The 26,583-nt window shown below is 44.5% G+C and overlaps 1 protein-coding gene across 3 annotated transcripts in view; it reads left to right on the top strand.

The window, feature by feature from the left end:
* The window catches only part of LOC135259644 (transcription factor COE3-like), a 125,446-nt gene that overhangs the window by 11,299 nt on the left and 87,564 nt on the right, over positions 1–26,583 (top strand). For all 3 annotated transcript variants that reach the window (XM_064344236.1, XM_064344235.1, XM_064344234.1), the window contains exons 3-7: positions 6,058–6,214; positions 12,795–12,858; positions 14,938–14,993; positions 19,104–19,177; positions 23,093–23,161. In XM_064344236.1, coding sequence (XP_064200306.1) covers positions 6,058–6,214; positions 12,795–12,858; positions 14,938–14,993; positions 19,104–19,177; positions 23,093–23,161 — 420 coding nt within the window. The remainder of the gene's footprint in view (positions 1–6,057; positions 6,215–12,794; positions 12,859–14,937; positions 14,994–19,103; positions 19,178–23,092; positions 23,162–26,583) is intronic.

Here is a 26,583-nt window from a genome sequence, read left to right as displayed (position 1 = left end):
CTTTAATATAGGGTCTACCGTATTTCAGCATTGAATTCAATTATACAGATAGATAAAATAAATAAAATAAATAATAAATAATACTAGCGGATGAAGTACTCATCAAGCTTCATAATCAATCAAGCTTGAACAATAATCAAGCTTGCGATGGCAGCACCCCTCCCGGGATTGAAACCCATGCGGATTGGCTCGGAGCTGAACTGTAGTGCTTCTCATGTGTGGATATGATCTGCTTGCCTGGTCTTTGACCTGAAGGTCACTGGAAATTTTGTCAACAGCAAGGAGTTTGAATGGTATGGACTGTCAACAGTCCAGTGAATGTCATTTTCTTTGTCTTCCTGTCCTGGTCCTCTTTGTATGCCGCAGCGGCAGTTTTTAATGGCCCAACATTCAGTCGGTTACACGAACGCAGATGCTGTAGCGCTGATCTGGTACGCTGGAGCACATGTTACTGTAATGCGTGCAGCTCGGGAATTTGTATGCTAATTGTGACCCTGTGTCTTGCCGGTCAATCTGTGTGTCATCCACCAGGGGCTAGTGATCCCGCCCCTCCACCCACTGCTGTTCCTCCTTGAGCTCAGTTGAACAGAGGAGCGTTTGATTAAATGGCTGCTAAAATGTGGTATTATTGAACTTTGCTTCGCATTGCTGTTGATGGCTAATGGTTGCAGTGTTGGACACCCAAGCACAATGATCTCCAAGAGCATGTGAGAGGTTTGTGTACTGGTCATTGAATCGTAGTTGAGGGTTTGGTTCCAGGAGGGAAGTAACTTCTGTAAAATACCTGGCTGTCTGCAGATAAATAAAAGAAACCCTCGATAAGGGGTGTTTATATGAATAAATAAAAAAAATAAAAAAATCAATACCATGTTTTATTTTGCGCTAACTTTATTTCAGGAAAAACGACTTGTGCCATTGAATCTGTTAACGCATATTTTGTGTATAGCCATGTAAATAGGCCTTGTGCAGATCTGTCTCTTACAGTGTTTGGTAGTCAGCACTTGGCTGTGCATGCACCGCTTCTCTTCAAAGATGCATTTGTGTTATGGGCACATTTTGAGCACATTTGTGGTTTAATCTGGCAGACAGACTGATAGCCACAGCTCAGCTGGACGTAGAGGCTGATGTAATGGATGATGATAGCATTATTCTATTGGCCGATGCCTTTGATTGGCAGACAGCGTAGGTGAACATCTGTTTGAATTCTGAGGAAAGGAGGTCAAAACTCTGCGGTGCCGATAAAGATGAATGGCCGAATGGCATGGTTTTGATTTATGCTGAAGACGAAAGACCGCCAGAATCAGTGAACCTGGATCAGTTCATTCTTCTTTTGCAGATAGATCCAAGGCTGGGTAAACTGATACCGCATAAACACAAGTGTGTGTAAATTCACCTACTGCTGCATTTCATTACTTAACTTTTAATCTAGTTCTCATAATTCGCTTGAATTCAAATATGCTATTTTATATTTAGTTTAAGGTAACTTATCAGCCAGCATTTACAGTATTAAATACAATACCTGTACTTGGAGTGCCAATGAGCCTAGATTCAATCTAAGAAATGCACTTTGTACTTCACTAATAAGAATTTAAGCAATCAATTTCAGGGATTGTCAGTATTTTCCAATAATTTTACTATATTTGATGCTTGAAAGCTTCTTAGATGATGATGTGCAATAGGTAAGAGGACGCAATGCTTATTTAAACTTGAAGTGAAACTTGACAGAGTTAAAATTTAAACTCTTTTTTGGGTTTTATTTCAGAGAGAAAGACATAGGTAAGGTAATGAGAGCAACATAGAGAGAGAGAGAGAGAGAGAGAGAGGGCAAAAGAGAGAGGAAAGACAGAAAGGAAAAACAGCTTCTGCGTGAGATGGTCAGAATAGGGTAGAGAGAAAAAGGCCTTTAGCGTTAGCGTGAGACTACGCTGTCCAAGCGGAATGTCTCTGGTTCCCCTCTCCCATGACACATCACAAGTCGTTAAGTAAAAACAGGAAGCTAGGTCTGTGCTCCCGGTTTCAACTCATTAGCTGTTATTACACACCTAATAAGAGGTAACCAAACATGCAGGAGAGAGGGTGCCTGCACCCTGCCTGGGAAAATATATGCAGAAGTAATTGTATCTCTCTGAATAAATTACCCTCTCCCCCCACATACACATACAGTATGTGCATATTTTATATTCCCTCTTGCTTGTTTGCTTGTACAATTAAAGTAAAAAAAAATGAAATAGGTCTCTTCTGTCCAAGTGTTCCCCCTGCTCTTGTTTTGAGAATGAATGCATGCAAAATCTGTAAAAAATGTAGACGAATGGTTCCCTTAGAAGTTTCCCCCAGTGCAATGTTTTTATGGGACTAGCCCTGTGCAAAACTGCTCTCGTTTCATGTAGAAGCCCAAGGTTTTTGACTTTGTCATGAGACTTTGCTGGTTGTGAGCTGGAGAGAAATACTGGGTTATTCCTGGTGAAAGAAAGAGTGAGAAAGAAAGAAAGACAGAGAGAGAGTTTGTGTTTGTGTGTGTGTTTGGATGTGTATGTGTGTGAGAGTGAGAGAGAGGGAGGGAGAGAGAGAGAGAGAGAGAAAGAGAGACAGAGAGAGACAGAGAGTGTGTGTATGTGTGTGAGAGTGAGAGAGAGGGAGGGAGAGAGAGGAGAGAGAAGAGAAAGAAGAGAGACCGAGAGAGACAGAGAGTGTGTGTATGTGTGTGTGTGTGTGTGTGTGAGAGAGAGAGTGTTTGTGTGAGCGGGTAGCTAGATTTACGCTTGTTTATTTGATTAACATGGTGGCAGAGGGCCAGCCAGTAGGTGATTTTTAAGTGTCGCATTTGTATAAACAAGGTGACGGCGTTTGGCTCATTAATTGCGTGTGGCCATCCGTTCTGTAGGTACGAGTGGGGCTGCAGCCGCTAAAGACTTCCCGGCCAGACCCCGTTCTGTCACCTGATTAATGCCCGGGTGACAGGGCTGTATGCTTCCACCACATACAGCCCTGTTAACCGGGGGGGGGGGCTAGTTCCAGCTCTCTGCTGTGTTGACCAGCAAGTGGTTCATGGGGTCAAGGGTCAGGGGTTATGGACGCAAGCAGTCACGTTATGCACTCTTTACTGCCTGGATGTACATACGCAATATATACGATAACTTCAGCCCTATTTTAAAGCTTTCTGATAACCCTAATTTGTATTTGGAAATGTTTGCATTTGAAAATTACACAGTTTTTTTGATTTGCAAAGTATTTCTTCAGGTTTAATGGGCTGGGCCCTGTGAAAAGGAAAATGTCTCAGTTCACTTTCATTCAAATTAAACCATGGTAGTGCAGCAGAGCATAATAATAATAATAATAATAATAATAATATGCTTATTTTCTTCCCAATCTATGTTCATCAGTTGAGAAACTTAGTCTCGGAAGTATCTACTAATATCTACTACTCTGAACCTTGCGGCTGCTCAAGCATTTAGGGGTTAAGGTCTACTTTGGAAGCGGGGGCGGGGGGGGGGGGGGGGTGGTCGTATTCCCTTACATATAGCTTCCTGCATCAATCTGCCTATTCTGCAGCAATAAATCACCAATTGCAGATGTGATTTTAATTTTAATGTGAAATTAAGATTTGCTTAATTTGACCTCTGGAGATGATGCAACGAGCAACGTTCCCGACCGAGCCCGTGTCGGGGTCCTGGAGAACTGCTCCGTGTTACGAAAACTCCGGGCCAGGCGCGGTGTTTCTTTAGAATTCGGCCATAAAAAAATATGTCAAACGGCATGTACGGGAGAGCTGGCGGGGCGCGCCCCTTTTATTCGTTCGTTGTTCGGCCGTCTGTTTGCCGCTGATTTACAGGCGCCGGGCGCCTGCGTAAAGAAACGCAGAAACATCGATACTCTTTTTTTATTATACTGAGTGCCGGCGTTCCGCTGGCTGGCTCACGCGGCGCTCGAAACGGGTGCTGCCGCAATTAGCATAATTAAAATAATAATGCTAACAAGCTTTCCGTGTCGGCGGTTTTATGCCAGTGGAAAAAAAAAAAAAGAGAAAGATCTTAATGCGCGCCGGCTGGCTGCAGTGCAATTCGTTTCCCCCCGTATCGCTCACCGTCTCGTCGTATTACAAACGTTCTCACGGCCGCCTCCGAATTGTGCTAATGGCGAGGGAGGAAAGGAAAAAAGCCTTTCTGTGAACGGTAAAATCCGGAATGATAAAATACCGAGTTTGTGTTTCGAGAGGAGTTTGTGACAAGTGCTCCGTGGGGAAAAAAATAGCCGTCGCGGAAAGAAATGTTTACTTTAATGATAACGAACGCTACTTAAGCATTGTAGTGTCTCTGGCACATGTTGCAGGATTCAAGGATTTGTGACAATTTTTTTTGTCTGCTACTTTGTAGCCTTTTTATAAATATAAAAAATATAGAAATATATGTATATTTCTGTTGTAATTTATGGGTTGGACAGTTAAAAACAAAAGGCAATGCTATGTTTCTTTTCTTACGCACATTCCTTCTACCTTCTGTGATATCTCATACACTCACAAGCACACGCACACATTATTCCCTGTAAAATCACAGACTATAATGAGTGCATTAATTTAAATTTTTTTTTTTGCTTCTTCTCCACGAGATCTCATCACCCGCTGTGAATTCATAACCTTCCTGCTTAAATTTGCTTTTTTTTCCCCCCTTTTAGCACAGAACTCCTACTTCAGGAATTAGCTTTCAACAGAATGGGTTACAAATGAGGTATTAAGCATTGGTGATGGGGGTTGGGAAAGGTCAGGGGCTTTATTAATCAGGTATCCTGGGAATACTTTCACAAACATATACAGAAATCAGGCGTATTTCCAAAAAGCTAATCTTTCTCCTGTTGGAGAGGGGAAATCCTTAAGCTTTTAAGGAATAATATTTACGATCGTCATTTTTATTGTACTTACTATTGGCTTTGACTTTTTGAAATAGGAAATTGTGACAGAGTAAATGAAGGGATATTTAACGAATCCCTTTAGAGCTGAACTGGACTTGTGGTTGTTGCGGTAATAGACTATGACTGTTCGCATTGATTTGACAGAAGAACTTCTTTTGCCTGCAAGCGTTTTGTGGGGGTGGTTTGATTAGGCCGTCTGTACTTGATACAAGAGATTTACCCTCCTGCAACCTTCGAGTACACAGCAGCTGTAATACAGCCTCTCCTAATCTCCATTGTCTAATCCTTTCTTTTAAATTGCAGTCTTTTGAAAACATGAAACAGCGGTTTGTGTCGTCTTCACACCTGAGAACCTCCTTCATCTCACTACAGAGCAAAAAGTTTCTTTACCTAAGGAAAGTGCTCCACAGATATAGCTGCTTGTGTTTACTGTTAAAGGGGACACAAGTAAGGTAGGGTGGGCCACAAATATTTCAAGTGAAGTTCAGCTGACAGGCTGGGAGGGCCAGGCTGGCGGCAGCTCGATGGCCCCACCAGGCGGCCCCATTCCCGCCACCCTGCGGCTTGCCTCAGAACCGACGGTGTCGGAGCCTTGTCCTGTTGGTTCGTGGAAGGGCGAGACATGCGGGACTGGTTTGATTGACGGTTGAAGGGAACAGCAGCACACGCGGTGGGAGAGGGTTGGGCAGTGCTGGGGGGGGGGGGGGGGTTGGGTATTGAAGGAGGCTGCGGGTCCCGGCTGCAGTCAGAAGCCAAGGAGACAGACGGGCCTTCTGGGGCCTGTGCCTTGCCAAATGTCGTGCATTGTTACCGAGGAGACAGAGTAGAAAAGCAGAAAAGAAAGGAAGCACAAACAATGAATATAAAGACTGGGGCCAAATCTCACTGTATTTCTCTCTCTCTCTTCTTTCTTTCCCCCCTTTCCCTCACGCATTCTCTCCCTTCTTCCTTCTTTTCTGCTTTAACTTCCACCTCAAACTCTCTTCTTGTTTTGTGACTTCTCATCATTCCCCCCCTTCCAAATCTCTCCCACTTTTTCACTTTCCTCCTGATTTTTCTCTCCTTCCACCACCTCCTCCCTCCTTCCCTCCTCCCTCCCTCTCTCCCTCCCTCCCTCCTTCACCTCCTTTCGCTCTTCCGTCCCTTCTCCCGCAGCGGCGTGGGCCTGGCCAGGGCTCACTACGAGAAGCAGCCGCCCTCCAACCTGCGCAAGTCCAACTTCTTCCACTTCGTGCTGGCGCTGTACGACCGGCAGGGCCAGCCCGTGGAGATCGAGAGGACCTCCTATGTGGACTTTGTGGAGAAGGACAAAGTAAGGCCCGCGGTCGCACACGGGGGGGAGCGGGAAGGGAGGGGCCGAAGCCAAAGCAAACGGGGAGGGGGGAAGAAGAGGTGGTGGGGGGGGGGGAGGAGAGGGGAGGGGACGGTGTAGTTTGGAAAGGGGCCGGATGTCAGAACTCTGGCACCGCTCCACCCCCCTGTTCCTCCAGGCCCCTGTTCTTTCTGTCGACCTCCGCGGGGCGAATCGCTCCCTCTCTCCTGGAGCCCGTTTGTTTTCCAGGTTGAGCGGAGCCGAGCTGAACCTGAGAGAGGGGAAAAAAAAACCGCTAACAGCCTGGAACCCGCCGCTGGGACGTGAGGCCTCTCAGCGCTACGCCGGCCTAGCTTCTTCCACGCAGTCCGCATTTAGCCATTTAGCACACGCTCTTATCCAGGGCGATTTACGCAGCTTGCAGCTTTTTAAAAAATACAATCTGTTTATACAGCTGCATATTTTCTGGAGCAATTTAGTTTAATTACATTGCTCGAGGGTACAATGGCAGTGCCTGACCCGGGAATCAAACCTGAAACCTCACAAGTTTTAAGCCTAGTTCCCAAAACATCATACTACACTGCCCGCCATTCAGTTCCATGTATATACCTGGAATGTTATTGTTACAATGGAGCTAAATTACCTTGCCTAAAGTTACAACGTATTCAAACATGTGACCGATCCTTAGTTCACGTCCAGGGCTTTAATGGCTGCAGCAAACATTGGCAGTAATATCGCCATTTTTCGCACTGCGTGGTGGCTTTTTGTGTCGAGGTTGTGCAAAGTGCATTTCCGCGTTTGCCATTGCACTTTGCTACCGTCGTGTCTCATCTTTCTCGACAATTAACTTGATATCGACAAAGTGAATGAATGAAAATCGATTTTAATCTGCCAAATGCTCTATCAAAACATTTTTTTTTAATTCGAGGGTATAATGTATTGCTGCAAATCATATTTCATTAAATAAATTAGAGCCGTGCACTTGCACATAAAAGCAATTTCTCCCTTCCTGTGTGGATGAAAATTAAGATGCGAACAATGTTTATCATGTGAATGTACAGTTATATTTTACAAACACAAGACACATACACATGTTAAACATTATTTTTAGCATATATATATACATATATATATATATATGTGTGTGTGTGTGTGTGTGTATGTATGTATGTATGCACATACAAATTAACATATAGGTCCATAAGCCTAATTAAGTAGTGAATAGTGAGGCTAAAGGGTTAGTGGATACTTACAACTAAATGGATACTTACAACTTATTTGGATGATTCTGATTATTACGTTTACTTTGGCAGTTCATTTTACCTGAACAGTTAATCGTGAATCCTATCCAAATGTGTAGAATGCAATAAGGGTATGGTCGTACGCACTTCATGAGGAGGGAGAATTATAGTTAGTCAGCGCTTGAGCAATTACCCATAAATACACACTGGATTTCATTTGAAATACTGCCTGATGTTGGTTATTCATTTGTAAGGATTCATGTCAGTTCATGTACTTGAGAGGATATTCAGCACTGAATCAGTCACACTCATGGAGGTTATTCAGTTGGGCCCCATCTGTTATACTGTGCCGTTGCCCTACACCTCAATGTTTATGCTGTCTGTAGTTCACCCTGTTAGACACACTTCTTTCATTCAACTTAAGGGGGCAGTATAGACCCCAATGCTGTTGCTTCCTCTAAGCAAAAAAAAAAAGCACAGCTTGCTGTATTTCAACTTGATCTCTCACCTGAGGATGCTTGAATAGTGTTTCCAGGTATACATGTTCCGTGTTATCAAAGTATTGGGGAATAAGTTATTTGTCACCGATGGCTAACAGGGGAGTCAGAATGCAACTCTAGTCATATCACTGCGCTATTTCCATGTATAGTGACCCATTTCTAACATTTTACCTTACTTCAAGAAAAAAAAAACATTCAAAATTTTATTGGTTCTTGTTGTATTGCCCTCAAATTTAATTATGAAGAATCACGATCATGTTATGCATTAGCAGCCTGTTGCAAATTTAAAAGGCTTTTCATGTTGTCAATGATTTTCGCACCACACTATTTGTACTATTAATTACATTATCCATGTACCAATCTGACATGTGTTAACAATATAAGGGGGTTCAGGAGGAGAGGAGCTGACCTATATTGGGAATTGAATGCAGATTTCCCAAAACGGAAACAGGCACAGCTACTACCACGTGGGTACAGGGTTTAGACCCTCCAGTCAAACTTCGATTGCCACAAAATTATTATTTGCGGTAGTTCAACCAGTATTTATTTAGTTAAGCAATGGTTCTTCCTGAAACTCTGAATACAGCGCGCTTGGTGTCGGTCGAGTATGATCGCGAGTTGGAAGGTTGTTTTTCCAGCAGTCTGCCAATTGCAACACTTGAAAACGTGCTTTTGAACGTTCACAGCTAATTGACCCAGTTTTACATGTTGCAATTGCTGGCAGCTTTGGAACATCTGTGCCATTTGTGCCTAATTTTCCATGCTTTCTTGCAGAAACTTCCAGAATATAAATCCATCACGCCCAGAACTTATCCAGATGCATTTGCAAAATTTTGGATGTGTTTTTGTGCAGTTTTAAACACCACTCTTAGGCATTGATGCTTGCATGTTTTGACACTTCTTTTTTTAAATCTTATCTGGCATGATAATGGGAGATGTTGATAACTTTGATATGTGAAAGAAAAGTCTTGAGGATGCATTAATACAAAAGTTTATTATATGTATTATATTTTATATTCAACTCTAACAGAGTATATATGAGTCCAATAGAGACCATGTGTACTCTGTTAGAGATGATTTAACACTGAAGATTTTAATGTGCAATTGGTAAATTCAAGGGAAAATAAAGTTTCAGTAACCCAGTTTCAAAATTTATACAAGCAATGTAAAAAAGGAACTTGTGAGAGGGACATTTTACTTGAGTAACAGAAGTGGACCTCAAAGGCCACCAGTTTTGTTATGTCATAATCAATACAATTATGTTCATGCATGACATAAAAACTCAGGTTTTCCAGTTACACACTATGGTGTATGTATGGCATAAACGATTTTGGCATAATACAGATTTTGAGTCATTGTGAGGTATTGTTGATTTTCATTTTGCTTCAGAAACCCATAGTGAAAAACTAGCAGCATTGTCACATTAAAGTTGCAACCCAGAATGGCAAAAATCTACTGTGTATAACAAGACAAAAACACTTGTTTAGATCTTTTTTAGGTCTAAACATTGGTTCATCTGTTGTTCTGCACAGGAGACACTATTTGGTATTTGAGCAGGTTTTGTGTGCAGTAACAATAGTGTTTTTCTCACTCAACGCTCCCCTTACTACCTTGCATCTGGTACCAGTTAATTTATAAGTATATTAATTTTGTCTCGGAAAAACTCATGCACAGACGCTAGCATAATCAGTGTACTTTACCTATGTGGAGAAGAAACAGTTGAAATTGGCAGCTTGTGTACATATTCATTTTTTAAAAATTACATTTAAAAGAAATGGCAGTTACGAATTGCGCCAAGTCACTGCACGATGGGCTCTGTAGCTGACGATCGATCCTCTGATGGACTCGACTGTGAGTCATTGACTTCCCACGTTGACCGCACGATGTTACAGGAAAGATGGGGATGGTCAGACGAGAAGAATATCTCACTGATGACAACGGGTAGGCTGTGGGCACCTGGGGTGCCGTTGGGAGGAACAAACGCGAGCTCGCCCTAAACTTCAGGGAAAGGTGCCAGTATTGTCCCGCGGCTACGGGCTCCTGTTCAGCTAATGGCATAAACCGGTGCCCAGTTTGCTCTGAGCCTGAGGGACGTTGCCACCTGAGCCGTGCGTGTGCCCTCGTGGCATTTCCGAGCGATTCCTTCCAAAACCAATAAAGAGAACGGGTTTTTTGCAGCCTGGTGCTCAGTAGCAGAACAAAATGGGCAGTTTTGAGTTCCTGGGTTGTGAATACAAATATGACGCGCAATCAATTTATGCTTACCCTTGTTGCCATGACTACCGAAATGGGTGCCAGGGCTGTTTTAGGAAAGAAGGGCACAGGGGGTAGGGTCAGCCCACCACGGTTGGGTAGGACCCTGGCCAGCTGGCACTGTCCGTTTCTCCGCCTGTCCTGCCAGCTCACCTCCGTCTCCACCTCTGCTGTCTCCACCTCCTGACGCCCCCCCCCCCCCCCCCCCCCCACCCCCACCACTCCATCCTGGACCATCTCCAAAACCGAATGGCTGGCTTGGCACAAACCCACAGAGGGGAGAAAGAGAGATGGAGAAGAGGGCGAAAGGGGGGGCTGAGAGTCGGGTCGTGGTCCCAGAGTGAACCTTAATGGTGTTGTGAGATGGAGTCGGTTTCGCACCGAACACGGTCAAAAAAACCCAGCTTCTCAAAGCCACCTTTTCTCGTCCTCGCTGAATCTTTCTGGTAATTGTTCGGTGTGGTCGGACGTCCCATTTTTTGGGCCGATGTGCATTTTGTGTTTGTCCCTCTCTGCACCTCATGGTTAGTGCTGGGAAGCTGGGTGGAACAGCTGTTTATCCTCACTCTGAGAGAGAGACGGAGAGAAAGATGCAGATATTGAAATTCCGGTGCTTGCCTCTCAGAGAAGCACCAGTGGGCTCTGGAGTTCCTGAGTGCACCAAAACAGCGGTCTCACAAGTATAATTTGGTCGAAGTAACTGTCAGGGTTATCCTCTGGGCTTTTGGGGGGAAATAAACCGCATAATAATGTTTGCCGCTTGATACGAGGTCTGAAATTTTGTTACAGGCTCTCAGCAAATACACTGATGGTTTTTTCAAAATGTGTCAGATCTGTGATTGATGTCTAATGATGTGGTGATATGTGGAGGCCAGGGACTGGTTATGGAAAATTGGAAGAAAGCTGTTTTTAACTCTGCCTCTTCGCTCACCTTCGCTCATCTCTTCCAGAATATTAAAGGCTGTTGAAAGATGGTTGCTTAAATTAATAAATAGTGTACCTTAGAGTTGCATTTTGACTACATTATTTAATTGTGATATGAATTTGTTTTGGTTTAAAATGAAAAATAATGTTTTATTTTATGTTGATATTTTATTTGAATATGATTTCTAAAGCATATTTTATTTTTATGTAAATAAATATATTTTTAAAACAAACACCTCAGAATGTGTAGTGAATAATCAGTATCAGCAAAATCTCAAATCAGTATAGACCTGATTTATTACATTTATTTAATAACTCAAAAAAAGGACCTATATAAATAGTCTTAAATAGTTATGGACAGTTTTTGTAGTTTTCCACACGGGACAACCTTGGAGACTTTTTCCAGTGCAAGGTATCCAGTGTAAGATAATGAAGTAATCTTATTACAGACAGGATGGTGGTTTAATTTATAACATATTTATGCCATGTTTATATCATGTTTATATCACTTATCTTACTTATTATTGTCTATTACTCCCTTCATAATAAAATATCATTACCGAGCAAACTTATTGCTTGATAATGAGCAATGGCTGAATTTGTCTCAGTTGTGACGGTGAAGAATCAGTGTCAGAATTTTTTTGTCACTGTGGAAATTTCTCCCTGCAAACTGCAATGTCTGAACGTGTGAACTAACGAAGCCACTGGGCCATCCTGATGGAGGACAGGAAATACCCACTAGCTGTGTTCACTATTACTTGGATTAACTAACTAGGATGCCATTTTCTTCTCTATTGTAGTGCACTGGACTACAACCCCCATTACAAAAACTGTTGGAACGAATTATACTCACTATGCCGAAGTAGCATATCCCAGAATGCTATGCAAATGCTACCTGAGAGGGAAAAAAAAAGTTTACAAAGTGTCTCAGAATCTCAGGACATCCATGGAGGGAGATTGTCCTGCTTTTTGTTTTGCAACTCCATCAACTTATGTCAGGAGAAGAAACAAATAAATGTTAAATGTTGCATGTGTTGCCACATCATTAATGGATGCGACTGACTAGGAGGAGTTCGTATGACGGACATTCACTGGGCAGCTGTGGTCCAGGGTTATGAGGCAGTAGTGTCCTAACACAACTCTAATTCACACACTCGCTCCCTATGTAGTGTAGTACATATCACCCCCCTATATAGGGAACAGGGAAATAGGTGAAGTAGTGCACTGTTTGAGAAACAGTCACCCTTTGACATGATTCTAGAGCTCCCTGTCTTTCTGAACAAGCACTTCCTGTCGAGCTGCTGGCCTGGGAATTCCCCGCATCACTGGATGCAGCCTTCAGACCCTGAGAGTGCGACATCTGCCTGGATTGCGGCCCAGGACACTGTCCGGGGTCCAAGTGTGCTGTTTGAGAGGGAGGATTTCAGGGCATGAAGCAAGACAAAGAGACATCTGCTGCCTTTTTTGCAGCCTTTGAGGAGCGATCCAATCGATGGGCTTAATGATTACGTCAAAATGTCGCACGGGAGGAGTTTATGGGAGGGAATGTATGCGTGTATATGTGTGTGTGTGTGTGTGTGTGTGTGTACGTGTGTACGTGTGTGTGTGTGTGAAATGCATGGTTCTAATGTGTACCTTTTTTTCTGTCTTTCCCTCTGCCAGGAATACAATGGGGAGAAGACCAACAACGGCATCCACTACAGGTTACAGCTTCTCTATAGCAATGGTAAGGCTATGCAGACCCTCATGTTTTTAGGTACTCTAATGTCTGTAGTAATGGAACAGCTCTACAGTACGAGAAGAGAGAAGGCCCAAATAAATAAATAAATAAACAGTTCCTAAAATAGGAGAAGCAATCCTTTCTGCTTTTGCATCAGGATTTGGAAACTCTAAAGCCTGTATTCCTTTTCCCAGTGGGAAAAGCAAACACATTTTTAAAAGTTTTTTTTTTTTAACTCTGTGACCATGACATAAACAAGTGCAGACCAAAGCAAACTGGATATGTCCCTTGAAAAGAAATTCAAGGCCAAAAACAGCTCTGTGAACAGTTGTTTCTTCTCATCCTGAATGCCGTGGCCTTGAAGTACACTTAAAGTTCAGAATCTTTACATGAGCTTAACACGAATGTCTGTCGGCAGCGGGAAACGAATGCTTCGTTCTATGGGAAAAATTTCTACGAGCTTTAGAAAATGAACTGGAGGTGAAAGTTGTTTTTGGATGTGCTCAGCACACACCAAGACAATGGCCCATATAAAGCTTATTTACACAAGCATGGCAACGTTTCAACCAAACTCCTCCCCGAGGATTAACTTTTCATCGTGATCTCGTGGTTTAAAAAAAAAAAAACTACTATTAAAAACAAAAACAGCTCCAACTAGAAAGCACTTAAATAGAAGGGCTATGACAGACCTGGAGGATGACATTGGCATGTCCTCGGAAAAGTTTTCACCTCTGACTTTCTGAAAGGTCTCTTTGCACACCACCATGCTCTGTCTGTTGCATTTGTGCCCTGGTACATCTGCATTGCAACTCTGTTGGAGGGAGGCAAAAAATGACTGATGCTTAATTCATTTTAAATATTTCAATTCCTCGTTATCCTCCAGGAAAAGAAAACACGGTCTTGGAGAAGTTTGGGGGAAGTTGGGAGATGGAGGAGGGGTGAGGTTGGGGGGGTGGGGGATGCTTTTGGAGTTTAAGGCTGGGATCACATAAATAATATACAACAGCGAAGCTGCGATCTGTTTGTTATTGCCGGCGGATGGGGGCGGGGTTAGCGGAACGGCTCAGTCGATACGACAAGTGCTGCTAGCGGAGAGCTCCTGCGCACTGCGGGGACGCAAACAATGACTGAAATAATTCCTCAGAAAATATGCGCTGAAAGGGCTTCTCTACTGTCTGGGTCAAAATGAGTCAAATTTGCATTTGTTGGGGATATTTATATTGTCATCCAGAGGAATGTATTTAATTTGGCTAAATGCGTGATTAAATCTGCCCAATGGCTGTTCCCAGTGAAATATGACATTAACCCAAAACAGATGTTTTCGGCGGCAGATAAAAAATTCGAGAAGTTTAATCCTCCAACATTACGTCTAATCACTTAAACTGATTTCATAAATCAAAAGCAACAGCTCGGATGCATTATGGCTCTTCGCTGGCTTAATGCTCTCATTGTGTTTCTCTAACAATGTATTTGTGTTAGCACATGCCTATAGTGCCTCACTAATACTTTTCAGGATGTTACATGCAAACTGTTGTACTCTTATTTGTATCCGCTACATTCTACCCTTTACAAAAGAAATTGCGTGTTCAAAAACCACATGTGAACACTCAACAAAAGAGTACACGTGTTAACTATAAAAAATAATCCCACTTAAACGACGACAGCAGAAATGCCATTTCAAATCGCGGGTTTTGTTTTTGCTTGTGAAAATGTTAAATGAAAAATGTCAGTGACGTGGTAATGTGAAGATGTTTGCTCAACGTAGCCTACGTATTTTCCTTTTACCATGTGGACATTTTCATTCACATGTGAAAAAAGCCAATCATATGTGAACATGTCCAGTTCACATTTGACATTTCCTTCTGTTATGTTAAAATGTTAAACTCATATGTGAAATCGAGCTCTTCAACTATGAAAAGGATAATTTCACATGCCATTTTTTTTGCAAGGGGCTGTAGTATTTGGATTGCATTCCTGTTGGTTCAAGCCATACCTTTTTTTCCTCTCAACTGTTATGAAAGGAAGAAAGTCACATAACAGGCTTTCACACAATATTGATTTTGGGATGTATCTGTTTCTTCGCAGGCATCAGGACAGAGCAGGACCTCTATGTGCGGTTAATAGACTCCATGACCAAACAGGTGAGGGCATCTTCAAACCGTGACTCAGGTGGACATGTTTAACTGGAGGTGTAAAAATATCAGTTGTATAAGCTGTCCCAGCTCCTGCAGAGCAAATTAGGGATGCACTGTAACCAGTATGTCCCAACTGGAGGTGATTGATAGTTGTACACGAACATTCAGCTTACACACTGTCCATAGCTGCGGCTGGATATTTCCCCTGGCCTTTCAGGTGAAGAAATCTTTCCAAATGCACAACGGCAGCATCTCTGTAGAAGTCAACCCAAGTGAGAAATCGCACACTAAAAAAGACTGAATGTTTTGTTCCAGCCTACAACAAAATGATAGGAGAAAGCATCCCACAAAATGAGAAGCAACAGACTTTATGAGCTTCCAAACAGCACTCGGTGTGTCTTTATGAACTGCTTTGGATTAAAGTGGTCAAAATGTGTTACTCTTGCTAGTTCACTAGTATGTTTACTTAGGACTGTTTTGAAGCTCAGTAAGTTTCTCAGTTCATGCAGCGTTCTTTCTTGAGGGACCTCAATATTCCTTTAGACTGAAGGATATATTATAATTTATATTACTTTTGGTTTATTAAATTTTTAAAAAAATTTGAATAACTCTGTTTAAATCTGTCAGGATTCTTGGTAGCATAGTTACATGCTTTGCTTTTATTTTGAAGCCACCCCTTCATATTTCCTACAGTGACAGTACAATGGATATTTTGCTGGGCATTTGTGTGATTCAGTGCTATTATTTGCTGAGGGGGCACATCTTGTCACACAGAAGACCATTTACAGAAACTGGAAAATGACCAATTTGGTACAACAATGTCTATAATAGAACAGAAATCAGCAAATTCGGACTGGTTTGTTTTTCATTGTGCCTCCTTGAAAGCAGGTGACTGAAGACATGATCTGTCTGTGACTGGTGATGCCCTCTCTCTTGCTCCCTCCCTCTCTCTCTCTCTCTCTCTTTTTGGAAGAAGAGCAAGTTCTCTCACTCACCTTGCTTACCTGCCGTATTTTAAGCAAGATGACTCACTCTGTTGCCCTCCTGCCAGCTGCTTTTGGCACAAATATAGCTAAAATCACACACCGTAAAACCTGCCACAGATTCACCTAAACCCTTTGCTGGTTGATGTGTTTGTTCGTGTGTGCATGCATGTATGCGTGCACGTGTACAGTATATGTGTACAGGAGTGTGCATGTGAGAGTGAGGGTGAGTGTAGGCAGACACCCCACCCGAGGTCTCAAGACACATACAACTACAATCGAACCCATGACCATCGGCTTCACCTCATTCTTAAAATTGTGGTTCGCTTCCTCCAGCGTTTCATTCAAGTAGCGACTGGAGATATATTTGCGCAACTTAAAATTTTACTGTTTTTATGACGCATCTTACTACTGGACAAAAACGCTTTCGCCAATGGTACGGGTAACCTGCCCGTTGCAGAAATCATCCTCCAGGGCACGACAGAGCATGCAGCCGTCGTCAGATAATGAGACGCCGGGGCGTCACTGTGATAAGGCGCCGTCTGCCACTCTAGTGACACCCCCCTGCCGCCTCCCACCCTTCCTGGCGTGGGCCCCCTGCAGGCCCCCGCTGTGGCTCACACCTCTGTGTGTCAACCTGTCAACAATCGATACGGCAACCTGCTGCTCGACAAAGCGTCAGCCCCAGAGACCAATCAATACCCTCTAATGTAGCTGCAGCGGCTGCGTGCTGGAGACAATAATCCTCACGACAACAACAACAACAGCAACGGAGCCCCTAAAATCCACCCCCCCCCCATTGACAGACAAGCAGGCTTTGCATATGTAACATGTACCCGAACGTAACTGCGCGATTGTGCTTGCATCGATTGAGGTCTTGCTAGTAACCTGGGGGGGGGAGGGAGGTTTGCAATGTCCCCTGTCCTATGTGAACCTGCAGTCTCTTCAAACCTTTTTTGCCTTCTTTTTAAACTTATTTTTTTAGGTTTATACCCCCGGCTTGGACTCACAAATGTATAACCTTCCATATGAATCCTTGCAATTGTTGAAACTTTGATTACATTATTTGTTTAACTGCCGGTCATTTTACAAGATGTCATGTCACATCTAGTATTTATTCAGCTGGGCCTTTCCTGGTATGTTGGTTTGTGTAACACCCAAGATTTGAACTTATGACCCACCAGTCAAAGGTTATGTACCCAAACAGCGCTTATAAAGTTTATATATTTTTAGGTCACATGGAACACAAGCTGTTTTTTCATATTTAAACCATTAGGTGGTTGGAGGTCTGTGTGATATTCTCACATTATTCAAGCCTGATTCTCACCAATTAATATAAAAAACTATTATATATTTAAAAATAATTGTGACACTTAATTTAACAAATTGGGGAATAAAACCAGCAGGGGTCCACTGTTTGTTTAAAGTTTTTAATGTCATATAAAAATTGAACTTGTATAGACTCAGCTGTATATGGCTGCCCATTAATGAGTTCTTATGATACAAAAAAGAAAATCCCAACTAGTTAACAAAACTTTTACAATTGCATTAGAATTGAACCCTGTTCAAGAATCAAGCACATTGGAAGCAATGAAAGACTTATGGACTCATTTTAAAGACAGTAGAGAAATTATTGAAAATGAACAAAATGTATATCAATTTATGAGAGCTAAGATTGCATACTTTCCCTTAAAAGTCTGCTGACTAATTCAGGAAGATTTAGCTGTATAAATGTATGCTTATTAGGTAAATGTTTAAGGTTAAGTGTACATATCCATGATATGTTGTTATTTAGATAGAAAATAAGACTGGTCAACAGTGTGTTGGTTGTTATTCTATATGACAACATTGAATATATGGGATAATTTACAAATATATTCATGAAATCAAATGTTTTTAATACTAGTTTATTTATTTAAAAAAAGGATCTAATTTGATTTTAATTTAATAAAAATTGCTTTCTGGTCTATTTTTATGCTGAATTTCTGGATAAATACAAATGCAACTCCCTGAAATATACATTTAAATTTGCATTATTTATTTGATGAGTAGGACGTTTTTAGTAATATTTTTGGAAAATTTCCTTCTGACAAAAAAAAAGAAAAAAAGTCAGGGCAAAATAAAAATACAGGGCAATCATTAAAAGACCTTAAGTTAAGACGACTGGAAACCAAACATAGAAAGCGAGAGAGAGAGAGAGAGAGAGAGAGAGAGAGAGAGAGTACAATAAAAGCAGCAGGTTGTCTCTCGTCTCTCTCATAATACAACTATGGGAATTGCTCACAAAAGGCACACACACCTCCCCATTTACAGTAACTTAGCATATTTACTGTATGGAAGTAGCAGTTTTACCAGAGGGAAGTATAGCAGTTTCACCAAGAGTTGTGTGAGACACTGAAAAAGGCAAGTGTGTTTATGAATAAGATCCCATTGGTATAATGTGTACAGTTTTTCATAGCCAGTCCTCTCCTTGGCCTGGCACCTACCCCTAATAGATACAGCCATGTCACGTATATGAGTATCGACCGACACCCCCTATCTCCCCGCAGCTACCCACCCCTCTGGCGAAATTGGAAGTTGTTAATAAAGAGGAGAGGCCTTCACGGTCTGGATCAATAATGCAGAAGAAGCCGTTATCCTAAAAGTATCGTTCCCCTGGGGATTTGGTCAGCTCGGTACCGCCAGCTAAGTATTGAAGGTGGGGGGAAAGCCGCTGACGTTAGCCTGGCTGACCTTCACCCCCATCCCCCCCCCCCCTCGCTACCCCTACCCCTGAGGAGGGGGAAGCAGAATTCTTCCTCTTTTGATGTGCAGTAATTATCCCCTGTCCAGTTCTGGAGTGACAGATCGCTGGCTGATGCCTCTGAGGTGGCCTGACGTGTGAGGCTAACAGGCTATCCGGGTAGTAAAGGAAAGCAGGATGGTAGCCGATTGGTCAGACACGTTTTAAGTTGGTACTTTCCGAATGCCCCTCTGCTGGAATCTCTGAATGTCTTTCCACATGGAAGCCCTCACCCTTTCAATCAATCTTTCATTAGATATGGAGATTCTTAACAGGTTGCTGTATCTTTGAGTTGTTGCATGGTTTTGATGATAGGATGACGCTAACTTGCTAACTCTTTTATCCTTCCAGCCAATCCTGTATGAGGGCCAGGACAAAAATCCAGAGATGTGTCGTGTCCTCCTCACGCACGAGATCATGTGCAGGTGAGTCTCGCCTGCAACCATTATTACCGAAAAGCCGTAAAAAACTGAAGCTGCATGTAGCGTGTAACATGCAGCCCTGTCCTGTGGCCAGCGCAAAAAGCTAGTCATGTGATCAGAAAGAACGACGGTGACGCAGGAAGCGCGAGCGGCACGCGGCGAAGGCGAGCGCAGATGCTCTTCCTGTGAGCGCAGCTAGAAGACCGCGAGGAGTCCCCTTCCCTCTGCGTGGCCACGCAGGTTCCCCCTCATTAAGGATGTCTTGCTGGTGTTGTTTTAATGCATGGCATGTAATTATCAGCTTCCTGGTGTGTGCCCCGGCTGGGGTTGGGGGGGAGGGGGGATGAAATCCCATGCAGCTTCAGTGTTAATAATGCAGGAGCGAGGCGTGCGTTGGCCTTGCGTGGGGCATGCCGGGTGCCAGGGGTAAGGAGAAGGAGCAGGATTTCCCAGCCCCTTTTTTTCGTAATCCCCTGCGGGTGAACGGAAAAGTGCGATTGCGTGGCAGTAGGAGGAGGCAGCGTGATACCCCCCTGTTACTCCCATCATGCCACTGCACCCCAGAAAACAGTTACGTATAATATTCTGCTCAGCAGACAACCGAGAATTGGGCCTGTGTCCCTTTGGTGGGAAACGATACATCCCTGATAGCCAGGTTGCTGCAGGCATGCTGGACCTTCTCACTAAACGAAAAAGAAAAAAAAAACGTTCCAGTGCACATTATTATACTTGATATTAATTCAGATCAATACTGGAATTTTCGTGACAGCTACGGAGGCAGCCCCCCATTCTCTCAGAGATCTTTGATACGGCAGTAACTTCTTGGATCATAACGACAGTTCGTATGAAAGCTGCCATTGAATGATTGAGTGTAATTATTAACGATCCGGCCCTGACGAATGGCTTGTGCTCCATTTGCTAATGACGAGGAGACGAGCAGCACTCTCCGCGTCCCCGGAGACGGCGAAGCGGGCGGCCCGGGGAGTCCGTTTTTATCGCTTTTTTCCGAGCGCCGCCGAGACCCGGATTCCTGGAGCGCCGCGCGGAATCCGATCGGCGTCCGCCGCGTCCGCCGCGTCCGGCTCAAGTCCCGTCGCGGGGCTTTCCGGCGAAAAAAAACCTCGACGGGTTCCCAGAACGGCGGTGGAAACGAAAGCGTGCCTCTTTAGCCGTGCAACGATTAGCTCCGCTCACGAAGCGCGCGTCGGGTTCCGTTTCGTACGGCCCTCGGCTAGTCTCTCGCGCGCGCGTCCGGTGACGACTCGCGCGCTTCACCGGGAGCCTGCCGTAGACTGCCGGGACCACTTGCGCTTTGCGCGGCGACACGCGCCTTCTGCGCGCTAATTGAGTGGGCAAAACCCAGGCCTGCTGCTTTCGATTGCTGCCCCTATTTTTTTCCACATTTATTAACTTAGTTTACGGCGCCCCCCGCCGCCTTCAGAGCAGACGAGACGGCGCGCTCCGAAAAAAAAAAAAACCTGGGGAGAGGACGGCTCCGCTTCCAGGAAACGACGTTGGACGCGCTTTCAATTCCGCGAGGACGCGGGAGAGCGCGGCTCCGGTCGGCGGACCAGCTGGGGCGAGCGGGCCCCCGTTCCCTCCTGTCGCTGTTTGTCCTTGCGGTAGCCGGGTTGGCGCGGCTGCGGCGGGGGGGGAGAGAGCGCGGCGTGCAGAGCCGGCGCGGTTTCGGCAGCATGGCTGCCAGTCTGGCTGAGAGCACTCAGTGAGCCCGGCTCCCGCAGCCAGCCCACATTTCTGCATATCATTAGTCCTGGCTCCAGCGCAGGGGTTTGGGTTGGGTAGTTACTGAACGTGCACCTCTATGCGTAAGCCCGGTGTGTCTCTCTCTTATCGGTGTTCGGACATTGGCCTGCTCTATCACTGCCCAGAAGGAAGTTTTAAATCTGTGCAAGAGCTTAGACGGACTGCAATTGGCAGCATGCTGGAAAAGGAGTATTTTGGTTTGTTCGTTTTGTCCACTTGTGGATATGTCTAGCTGGGAGCTGAACAGTTAATTACCCTCAACGTTGGCTAGCCTATGTGATTGGAGATCAAAACTGGCCCTTCAGATTAATTCCTTGAAGGGCCTTTTTTCTCCTGTACCTTTTCCGAAAGGAACGTAAGGTCAGCCGGTTTTGGCCTGGGTGTCTTTCCTAGTTGGCTGTTTGGATTGAGAGGCTGCCAACAAGCAGACCTATGGGCAGTAGGGTTGCCCCCAGCTTTGGACCATCCGCCTGTAGTTTGGTACTTGACTTGAAAGTCTGCCTTCTCAGTCATTAGCTGGCCTGGCGTTACCCTGGCCCAGCCCGAGGGATGGGGAGATGGGAGGGAGGGAGGGTGGCCATTAAGGCAACATTATGGACTCACCGCCAAGGTTTGTTTTTGTGTCTGAAGGCCCCCTCCGTCCCCCGAGACCCCGGGTGTGCTCCTGGGGTCCTGTTTGTTTATAACACCTCTCTCGCAGTTTGAGAAGGCTGTCACCAACAGCCACACCGTTGGATTTCCAATGCTAATTGGTCTCCTGGAACCTTTGCTAATGGCCCACTCGGCTGGGGGAATAAATTATATGTGGCGCGATCTATGGCAACAGTCACATACACAAAAACAGGTTAAATAAATCTGTGGTCTGTTGATATTTTTCCTCTCTGGATGTTAAAAATATTTTGAAAGCTTTATGAACTTTGATGATTTTGTATTTTGGAGCGTCTTTTGGAAAGGTTGTTTGCCAAATGGCTAAAATGTAATTTACCACAATGTATGTGAACAAAGGTGCAAATTAGAGAATAATAATCTATTCATGCCATACAGTTTGTTTTCTATAAATTAAAGGAATCAAAGAATGCAATTACCATTATAGTAGGCTGATATAAATTATATCAATTATCAAATCATAAAAAGCAAGGTTCACAAAAGTCAACATGGCATGAACTGTGGCCAGTTGAATTTTATACATAAAGAGAGTTTTTGAAAATAAACTGATGTGAAACGATTTGAACATTCATTCAGGTTAGCACAAATTGCATTAGTATGCTCCTGGCCCAGCACCAATTAGTCAGCAATTGCACTCAATCCTTATAATTTTATCTTCTACTTCCGACCATCCTTTAATATGGCATTTCTATGGTGAACGGAAGTCACATGGTCATGATGTGCTTGCTTCTTCAAGCGCAGTGACTGCACATCGCAGTGACTTCCGTTGAGATTGTGAGGTGGATCCAGGGCAGGGACAGTTCACATTTGGCAGGAAAGGGGACAGAGGACTCTGCAGGGCAAGCCTGGGCACCATCCAAACTGTCACAGAGTGACCTTGGCCAGACCTCAGCCCAGCTGGCGAGCTGGGCAGGAGGAGAGAAGGCAGAGAGGGCCGGAACATGGCCTTGGAATAGGACAATGTTGCCACAATGTTTTGGAGGTGTTGTGGGGATGTTGTGTATTGGTCTACACTGGAATTCAAGACTTAGCCAGAGTAAGCATGTGTATGAGGTAAGGTTTTGTAAAAGCTCACCTATCGTAGGGAAGATGTTTCAGCACTTAAAACAGGAAATATATGGAATTTATTTTTCTGCTAACCCCAAATCACTTCCATCATAACAGATCATGAAATAAATAATAAGCCTCCATGTACTGTAGTCTCTTCTCCCCAGTGGCTGGAAGCTGTTAGCATAGATTTCTGTTGCTTTATGCTTTTGAGCATCTAGCTGGAAGGAACTTGATGTAGAATAAAATGTGGCTGAGGATCCGATTAGGGGATTTTATTTGGTTGGGGGACTCAGTTAGATGATCTGCTGGAGATCATCTAACTGAGGGCATTAATAGGGCATTAAATGGGACATCACACCAGGAGGTCCCTTTGTGAGATCCATTTAGGAGAGCTGTTTGGGATCTGGGTGAATGACTTGTGCTTCGCTTGCATTTCAGTCGGTGTTGTGACAAAAAGAGCTGTGGGAACCGAAACGAAACCCCTTCAGATCCGGTCATCATCGACAGGTAAGACCTCGACCCCTCCCTCCCACTTTATTCTCTGTCACAGGGCCTTTACAAAGAGAGGGGCAGGCATGTTCACTACTGATCCAGGAGAAGAGAGGACGACTGCGGTGACATCATGAATTCAATTTCTCGCCAAATTTCCAACCTGGCTCTTTCATCTAATCACACTCCAGTTTAACAAGATTCAGCTGGTGTGCGGTGAACGTTCTGGCTGCTATGCCTCGCCCAGATGAGGCCAACCAATTTCTGGTGGTTGAAATAAATTTCCCACCACTTTCTGTAAAATGAATTCTTTCCTTCTCACTAAAATATGATATGTTAAGTGAGTACATTTCCACAACTCATTGGTAGGACAGTTTAGTTTTGGAATTTAGACTGCTGAGCCTGTGGTAATAAGAATGGCAGCATTTTCAGCCTACGCAAGGGCGTGCATTCATTGTTAAATAAGATTTGGTTTTGTGCACATTTGCAATTTCAGGTGAAAGTACTCCACACCATTAACCATTAACTACAAATACTACCTGCAACTTGGCCATACTACTGTATATACAAGGTTTATGTACTACACACAGAAACACACACACATGACCTAGTCCTCACACACTATCTTTCCACACCCCCTTCTTGTCCGAAAATCACGGTAATGCTGTCAATGCTATTTCTCCTCTCACTGGGAATATTAGGTGTCGTATGTGAAGAAAAAGGCAACTGACCCCTATGACATGTAATGGGTATCGGTTACATAGGCATGCATTTCGTATGTTTCTGATCTGTGGAGACAGCAGTTATCTGCACAGCAATCAATACCTAAAGGGTAGCATGTGGCTTCTCTGCTGCATGACAAAAACATATAGCAAGTTTCTGTTATTGCTGAGAGCATAAGGTTGGAAAAGTTGATCGGGAAAATCCACATGCCCGTTTCAGCATTGATCATGTGACATAACCAGAATCCATGGGGATATGTAAAGCCTGCTTAGATCTTTTGGCTTAAGTGGAGGTGTGGGTATTCCTGGAGACCGCAGTCTCCTTGTCCATCCCTCATCCCTCCTCTATCCCTCCTCCATCTCTCACCCCACCCTTCGTCCACCCTCTGGCTCCTTAGCTGGGCCTTGGAGGAGGCAGAATCGCCAACCCTCCTTTCTACACGGGAAACTGAATCACCCCCCCGAAAAGTCTTCTCACCTCTGTTTGCCATGGAAACGCTCTACAGGATCTGATTGGTGACGCTGCAGATTCAGGTCATTTCTGGGCTGTGAAGTTTTTTTTCTCTTTTGTTCACGGGGAAAGGTCCTCTCTGAAAATGGCATCCCATACCACCCACTGTGTTCTATTGACAGATCTGTGTCTGGGACAGCAGTGGTATGATATACCATCTCCATGGTTGGAACATATGTACTGGATCAGTTAGGACATGCGTAGGCAACCCTGGTCCTGGAGTGCCCATGATGTTTCTGATTTTCATCTTTATCACAAGAGTTTGATCGACCACTTAGAGCCTGAGAAGATTATCCAGAGTCTTAATGGTGAAAGAGCAGAATACCTCCAACACATTGTCACTTTCATTCCTGAAGCCTAATAATTTAGCCAATTATGCCATTATAGGCTTGGGTGGATCAAAGACCAGGAACATATCTGGCACTTTAGGATAAGGGCTGCCTACCCCCGAGTTAAAAGATAAATACTTCCTGTGAAGCAGCTGATTAAAACAAACTTAGAAGCAGATAGCTATGCTTACCTACCTAACCTACAGCCTTCTGTTAACATACCAGGGCCCTGATTGCCTGTTGTAGTTCACTATTGGCAATGGGATCTATCCCAGATGCAGCTAAGAAAACAGCCGACCAACACAGTCAGCAGACTCTTGTTGTACCCTCCCCGCCTTCCCGACTCCATTAAGAGGCTCCTGTACCCCCCGCCTCATCCCCCCGGTACTGTCTCCCACAGGGGAATGACCCAGCGAGAAAGCCCCTCATTAGCCCACCCAAAACAATCCCGGCGCGTTTATGGGGCGAGGGCAGAGGGCTCTGATTTAGGGTTGGCCCATTCGTACGGCCACATTTTAGTTCCCCATTATGGCAGGCAGCGTTTACGAGCTCCTGGCTCCTTAAAGCAGCGGTAAATCTGGCTGGCGGGGGGGGGGGGGGGGCGGCGGCCCCCGATGCAAATTATGACCGACGCTCGTCTCCGTAAAGCGACTAATGACCAGGATTCGTCCCCCCCCCCCACTCGCCGTCCGTGCTTTGAATGAATCGCTACTCGGTTAATCTGCCCCGCGCCGCACCGACCCGGTGACCCGCCCCCACCCCCTTTATCGCGCACCTTCTTGTCGCTGTGGTCCTCCTTTTCATCTCTCTGCCCTCCCCATTCCCCCATTCCCATCCCTCCATTTGTTAGTTGAACTTTTTTTTCCCTGATCATGAAGCGCTCGGTGGAGGAATTTGTAGCACTCTTCATGTCTTGCCATGAGTAACCTTAGTCTAAAAGTGCAAGGTTTAAAGTCCTGGTGGAGCCAGATTCATTCACGGTAGTTTACCCATCAGTTAACTACTCAACATGTTGAACACTGGATAGGGCAACTTCCTGTCCATAGACTGATGTCATTTAAACTACAAAAGGGACCACGTGAGTTGTTCACCTCTAGAGTGTGAACAATAGATTTGACTGAATTGGTTCAACTCTTTTAGGATATGCTTGTATAACTATCACCTCATTTGGAGAGAGCAAGATGCAAAGACCCAGATAGGATAAGAGCCTGGTTCTCCCTGCTACTTACCTACAGACACATTCCAGCTTACCCTTGTCTGCAAGGTACCGTTACAAAAGGGTCTCATTATATATAGTTGAAGACCGGATATGGCGGTGAATGAGGAAGAGGTGCTGTTAGCCAAAGTGCCTCCACGCCTTCTCTCCCTTTACCTCGCAGTCTGGCTCTCCATTTCTGCTGTGTTTCCGTAGAGGCAAGCAGTGCGACGTCAGCCGCTGTGAAGTATTAGCAGCCGGGTTTTGAAACAGGTGTCATTACAAGCTAATATTGCAATTAGATCGCCTAGTGAACTTCCCGGTGGGCCCATAAATTCCCTGCCGCTGTCAGACCCTAACGGGCGCCCTTGTCTAATTGCCCAGATATGGCCACCCCCCCCCACCTCCCCCCCCCCCAGCCCCCTGACAAGCAGCTCCCTCCCCATGTCTATCGCCACGACTACCACCACCCCCACCCCATTCGCTTTAATGTGCGGCAGGACAGTGCCTTTTTTTCAAACCAGTCTCTGAGCCAGGTTGAAGTCATTTCCAGGGAATAGGTTGGATGTGATGGAGACAGCTCTTTGAAGCCTCCACCTCCTCCATCTGTCCTGTCCTTTATTCAGTCAAGACATCAGGGAGCCCGTGCCAAAAATAATGACATATACAATTTATGATCTATA

This window comes from Anguilla rostrata, chromosome 7 (assembly GCF_018555375.3).
Source record: "Anguilla rostrata isolate EN2019 chromosome 7, ASM1855537v3, whole genome shotgun sequence".
Classification (NCBI taxonomy): domain Eukaryota; kingdom Metazoa; phylum Chordata; class Actinopteri; order Anguilliformes; family Anguillidae; genus Anguilla; species Anguilla rostrata.
Note: the sequence above shows the minus strand (reverse complement) of the source record. Positions and strands in the feature narration are given on the sequence as shown.